Source organism: Vigna unguiculata, chromosome 6, assembly GCF_037176805.1.
Source record: "Vigna unguiculata cultivar grain cowpea cultivar isolate G323 ecotype 2 chromosome 6, ASM3717680v1, whole genome shotgun sequence".
Classification (NCBI taxonomy): domain Eukaryota; kingdom Viridiplantae; phylum Streptophyta; class Magnoliopsida; order Fabales; family Fabaceae; genus Vigna; species Vigna unguiculata.
Window position 1 is genome coordinate 28462398 of NC_140797.1, and position 7575 is coordinate 28469972.

The 7575-nt window shown below is 34.1% G+C and overlaps 1 protein-coding gene across 4 annotated transcripts; it reads right to left on the bottom strand.

The window, feature by feature from the left end:
- Positions 1-3569: 3569 nt before the first annotated feature.
- LOC114187091 (reticulon-like protein B8) lies at positions 3570-7222 on the bottom strand. 4 transcript variants are annotated; one of them, XM_028075220.2, is made up of 6 exons: positions 7057-7222; positions 5893-6072; positions 5600-5780; positions 5373-5514; positions 4650-4719; positions 3570-3887 (listed from the first exon to the last, which is right to left on the bottom strand). In XM_028075220.2, the coding sequence occupies exons 2-6, from the start codon at positions 6065-6067 to the stop codon at positions 3724-3726; spliced, it is 732 nt and encodes a 243-aa protein (XP_027931021.2). In that variant the 5' UTR covers positions 6068-6072; positions 7057-7222; the 3' UTR covers positions 3570-3723. The 4 variants fall into 4 exon arrangements, with proteins under 4 accessions (XP_027931021.2, XP_027931022.2, XP_027931023.2 ...); XM_028075221.2 differs by having other exon boundaries at positions 5893-6077; XM_028075222.2 differs by lacking the exon at positions 7057-7222 and adding an exon at positions 6880-7033.
- Positions 7223-7575: the final 353 nt, after the last annotated feature.

Consider the following 7575-nt stretch of genomic DNA (forward strand, 5'->3'; position numbering starts at 1 on the left):
CAATTTGGGTAATGTTAGGGTTGACAAGACAAATCCTTCATTCTAGGAAAGTCGAAGGATGAATGTTTTCAAAATATGCACACACGAATGTCTCGAAAAAAAAATCAAGTTATTGTTCTCAATTAAACATTTGGCCCTAGGAGAACGTGACACCCCATTATTCTTTTTTTTTCCTTTTGATCATTCATTTTCTATTTTTTGTTGTTATTTTTTTTGTAAAAATAATGAATTTGACGATTTGCAAGAAAACAATTGACTCAAAACATGACAATCTTTTTTATTTCCTTCAGCTCATTTTTTGTGACATCGTGTATTCATATGAGGTAAGATGGATGATATGGCTTAAAAAACTGTGTACACGCCACTATGAATAAAGACAACCATTGAATACAACACAAGTTTGTGCCCAAGATGCACTTACTCACTTGTATGCCGATGTGACTAAAGAGCAACACGCATGATATGCAAATAATTGAAAAACAACTACATGAGACGTAATGCATGTGCCTTAAGAGGCATTTATTCTCATGATATGATGATGAAATGTGATATACTTATTTGAAAACACCATGGATGATATGTAGAGTGACATAATGAAATGCATGTTTACGCTTCAAGAGATGCTTATTTTCATGAGATGTGATGTATGATATGAAAATGCTATGCATGATTATGCCTAAATAGGCACTTATTCACATGTACATTATGCACACAGAAAGATGATGATTAAAGCAAACAATCTCCCTTTGTGCCTTAACAGAGGTTTAGCGCCTAATGGATCTAAGGTAAAGTACATGCGCTCACCGGGATGGTTCCCTAAACTTAAGGATCAAGGTCACTAGAGCTATGGTCCACTTCATGATATTTCCCACAATAGTTGGTATACAACAAGGAGTGAGAGTACCAAGGAAACAAGCAAACTCTAGCTGGGGTTCTCACAATGACCACTTGGGAAGTTCATCCACTGTGGCACCGCTACACAATCCCCTCTAAGTCTAAGTTACACAGACTCGGGTATAGGGCCCACTCATGATATGCACAATGTGTGTGCGTGGAGAGAGAATGGTGCATACCATAACCCCCACATGCAAAACAGCAAAAAAAATCCTAAGCAAATATGTAACAAAATAAGAAAAACTATTCACAAAAAAATTATTCCAAGAGACAAATATATACACATGCAAATAAAGACAATAATAAACAAATAAGAAGAGGAAAGAAAACATAAGGAAAAACCACATTCAGTTCGCATATCTAATTAAATGGCTTGACTCTCTAGCGTCCCCAGTGGAGTCGCCAGCTGTCACAACCGAAATCGTGATGGGAACGCGAACCAAAAAATAAAACGGGTTTTGAAAAGAGATTGGGAGTCGCCACCATAGTTATTTCTGGAAAACTATGGAAAACCATAAAATAAAGAAAGTCTGGGAAAAACCAAATTTTGGATTCGGGAGTTGGTTACGCGTAGGGAAGGTGTTAGCACCCTACGCGCTCACCCGAAGGCGGTACCTTTAATTAAAAATGCAAAGTCAATGTGGTTTTCAAAATGTTAATTTTCCCCAAGAAAAAAAATAATAAGATAAAAATATTTTTTTTATTTTTTGGGCCCGACAAGGATTTACCTTGGTCCTACGTATTCTCATTAAAGATGAGAAATCAGGGTTACGTAGTTCTTTAAAAGATATTTGAAAAAACAATTGAGAAAAATATTTAATTTTTTTTAGATGAACCTGACAAGGACTGGCCTTCTCCTACATATCTCACAATGGAGAATCAAGGGTCACGTAGTTCTTGAAAAAAATATTTGTTGAAAAATGTTGATATTTGTATTTTTAAAATTTCGTATTTTTTGGTATTTTTTTGAATTACTTGAAAATATGTGTCATACCATGCGAGCGGTCGGACAGACACTAAAAGAGAAAGAAAACTATTTTTGATATTTTTGAAAATGAGTGTTACACGGTGTGGGCGACCGGACAGACACAATAAAGCAAAAAAGAACATTTTTCGTTCTTTAGATTTTTCTATTTTTTGTAATTTTTTTATAATTTGAAAATATTTTTGTTTTATTTTTTTTAGAAAATTATAAAGATAGAATTTAATAAAAAAAGGATAAAAGTGGAAAAACAAAATGTGAGAATAAGGATGGATCTGGCTACTAGTCCAACCTCTTCCTTTCTCAAATAAGAAAACCCTAAAAGCTTATTCCTCTTCCCCTCTCACGCAGACCTTGTCCTCGCAGAATCCGCAGCCGTTGCACCTTCATCGCACCACCGCGTGACTGGCTCGCCGACGACATCGACCACCGTCGACGTTAACGCCTCCTCGACCCACAACCTCTTTCTTCTGCAAGAGAGAAAGGCATCATGATCCCTGCAACTCACCACCGCCGCACCTGCCACCGCGATTGGGTCGCGCGAGCCCCACAGAACTGACCCCTTGGCCGTCGTGACCGTCTCCACAGTCTCGTCGCCGTTCACCGAGAGGGCCACCAGTGGTGTTTGTTTGTTCTTTCTTTTCCAATGCGCGAGCCACCACTATAGCCTCAGGGTCACAACGTCGCCTGCTTCCTGGTACGTCAGAGCTGCCGATAACGATGCTAATCGCCACTAGAAGCGTCGCTGGCCTTCGCGATGCTCTAAGCTTCTCGAACCTCTTCTCATGCGAGCCACACTGGGTTTGGAAGCTACGCCACCAAGCCTTATCGTCGCGCCCCCAATCGGAGCCGCTATCACTCAGCCCGTTTGCACTCCGATTCGCAGGCGACAATGTCGCCGACAATTTTTGTTCTTCTTTGCTTTACTATTATGTTATGGTGGTTTTGTGCAGGTTGAAGATGAAAGTGATAATGGAGGGATTGAGAGGAGGTGATTTTGTTGAGTGAACCAAGGGAAACAATGGGTTATGGTGTTTTAGTTGGAATCAAGAGGGTGAAGGTGTTGTTTTTCATCTTGCAGAGAACAGAATGAGAAAAAGCCCCCTTGAGTGAAGAAGGTGAAAGTCTCCTTGAATGAAAGAACCTTGATGATATTTCTTGTGCCTCTGCTCTGTTCATTTCCTACATCAAGACGTGGGACAAGGCTGAAAGCAGATGTTACTTCCTGCTCTTTCCTTGTTCAGTCATCATGACCATGGCCAGCTAGCTACCATCCCTAAAGACCTTAGATCTTACATTAACCTCTTCTATTTTTTTTTTATTTCACCTTTTTACACATTTTTTTTGAAAAGGGAATAAAACAAAATAAAATAAAAAGTAAACAAAATATGATTAAAATCAAAATTAAGAATTAAAATAAAAAAATAAAAAAAACATCAAATAAAATAAAAAAGATAAAATAAAATAAATAAGATAAAGAAACCAAGAGTAAATAAAACAAGATTAAACTAAATTTAAAATGAGATGAAAATAAAGTAGGAATATATCTATACTCAAATCAATATTTACTACTCTTTTGTTTTCTTTTTATTTTTCTTCCTCTTCCTATCTATTTTTTGAAAACAAAATTATTTTTTTTATCTAGGCAAAATTGGGTGTGACAAATTGCAGTTTATAATTGAAACACCAACAATAAATGCAAATTTATTTATTCCACTGAATATGATTCGTATTTGGAGAAATACTTTGGTCCTTTGTTACCTTATTCCAACACCCCCATCTACCTTAATGTGCTCAAATGGACATTGAATTTCAAATTAATTAACATAAGCCATAAAGATAAAAAGTTATTCATGTTTCTTCCCTTTTCCCTTGGGGATTTTGCTGAGCACACTAGCATCAAGATTTCTGTAGTGATGTTGCATCTGACCAAAAATCTTGTACACAAAGTTGTCAACTTCATCCTCGTACTTTTCATAGAAAACTGGAAGTGTATGTGCAGCAACAAAACCTAAGAGAAAAAAAAATTGTCTCAGCAATCAATCAAGTGTTAAAATTCATAGAAGTCCTTGAAGGTATAATTTTTCTATTACTTTAGTCCAGTGGTAGAGACCCTTTACATGAAACATTGTAATTTTGATTTGTACAGTTAACTGTACTTAACATCAAAATCAAAACCAAAATTAGTATTCATAAGTGTTTGAAGATTCACCATAGGGATAGCACTCAAAACTCGAAGAATCCAAATTCATGACTAAAATAATCATAAATGGCTAGTTTTAGGGACTAAAATAATAATAAATGGTTAATTTTAAAAATTAAAATTTAAAATGACAAAAAGTGATCAAATCTAAGGACCAAAATAATAGTTATTATGTTATGTAAAGGGGGTTTTCTAATCACAAGACTAAAATTACAGTGTTGTTGAAGGTTAAAGCAACTTTTTACTTATTAGTTGAAACATATAACAGTTTTTCAAACTTGCAGACAGCTAAGTCACAAAGCTGTAATAATCCAAATAATAAAAGCAAAAGAACATTTTACTATCTTTCTAGAACTCCACTATTATTGACTGAAATTTATTAGAAATCCCAGATTTTAGTAGCTTCTACTTTCAAACCAGGAAAAACTTATTAAGTGAGAAGTGACTCATCAAAATTTGCAATTTTCAATAAATTTCAACTAATACTAGAGAGAGTGTTATAAAGGAAGTGTTGGAAAGAAAAGAATATTTGACAATGTATGAATGAAAAGAAGAAAGCATGTCTCTCACCAATATAGATGACAGATATGAAATTGCACCAGCTTCCAATCACAGCACCAGCAAACAAAGCTCCTACAACCTGGGAAAGTTTTGACCATTGATCACAAATTTAATGGTGAAATACATGTCATTTTTTCTCTACTACATGTAGAAATAAATAAACTCACTTTAAAGGTATGTAAATGGTTAAAAGCAAGTGGTAGATTGTGGAAATGCTCTGTTATGGTTGTGCATTCCAGACATTAACCATTCAATTTGTTACTTTGCTATGCAAATATGATACCCCAAATCAAGAAAAACCAACAAATCTATTCATTTATTTGTCAAAGCTTCACCCCTTATGCCTTGAAATAGGGAGTGAAACTACAATTTTAGTTCCGCAGTTTTACAGAAACACTCTTAATTGACTCTAAAGTGGCTTAGATTTCGCCTGATGTGGCATGGAAGATCCTGTCATGAACGTAAACAGACTAAAACTATGTAAGAATCTATGGAATACAATGGTATTTCATTAAGTGTCAATGTTAGACCAAACCTCACAATAAGAAGATCAAACAAGCATGTGCCATGAAAATTGGCAGGTGTAAATAACATAACTATCTAAAAACTATGCAGAAAATTTCAAAGTAAATGAATTAAGTGAAAAACAAGTGTTGATACAAACAAAAGAAGTCAGAAGTCCGAAACTACACATGACAATACCAAAGTATATGAACATAAATGCAAACATACAATAAGAAACTGCTTCAGATTTCCTCCACAAGCAGCATCTTGAAGAATTCTCAAGCCCCGGTTAACCTCACCACCGACTACAGTTGCAATATTTACAAACAGTTCTTCTGGGAGAACAAGACGGGGTACATCAGATGGTTGTCTGTCAACATAAACAACAAATCATACTCAGTTAAAACATCATAAAATTTATGAAAACAAAAAAGAGGTAAAGATGCATGAATAACCTGTTGAAGAAGCCAGCAGCATTTGACCATAGAAACTGTGCAAGCATGACAAGAACCAATGCAAAGCATAAAAGAGTAAGAAAATGGTAGTTAAGCCATTCAAAAAGCACCCATATAACCGTTGCACTAGTTAAAACACTAGCAGAAATTTTCTTGTTCCTCCATAACAAGACATCAGCAGCTGTGACATTCAAAGGCAAACACAAAAGATTATTTAAATGGTTTAGTTAATGATAATACAGTATATGTTTCATAGTTTAAATATAGAGAAGTACATAGTTTAAATACCATACATTTTCCACCCCCTAAAATATGGTGCACTGGTTTCTCACGTCCAAACAGTCTATTGATCTGGGAACCCACTGAATCTGATTTCTCACCCTCAAAGAATGATACAGTTTTTTTCTTCTCAACAAATGTGTCCACAAGGCTTTCAATAAGGTTTTCAGCTGTGATTTTATCAGACATTATTCCTGTGCTACCAACAACAACAAAAAACATGGTCAAAGAATGTACAAGATAGCTTTCATACAGAAACCAAAGTCTGTCTTATTAGTATCATATATGAGAAACCAACACAATGTAAAGGCTAAATTTTTTTTCTAGGTCATAACATATGAAGTGACCATATTCATAAATGCTACTGTTGCAACTATCCGACACAGAAAAGTTGTGTAGGTCACAGATGAAACATATATAGCAAATGATTAATTTTATCTCTCCGCATTTAAAACTCATCAAGCTTGACACATTGACAATATTTTTTTTGCCCTCAAATCTTAGCACTACAAAATTTCACAACTCCTCAAAATTAATACTATACTTCAATCTTTCCAGAACTCAACTTTGCAACAAGCCTTAAATTCCTCGTGCGTAACACAGCCCTTCAAAGCCAGAAACTCCCTTTCTTTCACAATTTCTCAAGATTAGTATTTTATTTTTAAATGACACCCTTCGTTAGGCAGAAAGCGCTGCTTCATAAAATTAAAGAAATCTCAATCGTTATTGCAGTCGGAAATACAAACCCCAGTTAAAGAAACTCAATCACCCAAAAGGGTAACCAGAGTACATCATCAAAATATCAATGGAACTACTGAAATTATAAAAAAAAAAATGAAAAGAAAAAAGGAATAAAAGAAGTGCTAAAGATTCATTTTTTATTAATTCAAACCACCACATGTGAATTTAACACGCCAATCATAAGACATGCATACCCAACAACCAATTACAGAGGAAAGGGAAAAAATATTCAGTATCATAAGCAAATGAATCTCTCTAACCAGTGTAAGAAGAGGAAGAATGAAACAGAAATAGAGGCAGAGAGAGTCAGAAAGAGAGGCAGAGAGGAACAGAAAGAGAGACAGAGAGAGAAACAGAGAGAGGGTGTCTTATGGAGTCAAAAGATTATCATAAATTCAATGAAAAACAGTAAAATACATAGTAATAACTGAACTCACCAACTGGTCAACTACCAAGAACACCAAATCATATGTTTCTGCTTTTATTTATAATCTACTTTGATTTTGAGTTGAATTTTGATGGTAATGAAGAAGCCTTCAAATTTTTGTTCAAGGTTGTCCAATAAAAAATTAAACATTGAAGGATGAGAAGACGAAAGGCTGCGGAAGAAGACAATTATGTTTTTAATATCTATAACATTATCAACTTATATTTTAATATTATAATTTTTTTAACTATATAAAATTTTTAATTCATATAAATTTTGACTTGAATGGCCGTAAAATATATTCTTATTTTTTAAAAGTTTTAAATTATGATTATTATTTTAAAATAGACTAATAATATGTGTTTTATAAATTTAACAACAGGTTTTGGATATATGTATATCAAGATTATTTTCTAATATAGTTATGTAATCTTATTCAACACAAAAATAGTTAATTAGTTTTAATAAATTTAAAACTATGGAAAAATATAATTAGAATGTAAGAAAAATAAAAAAGAATGAATGGAAT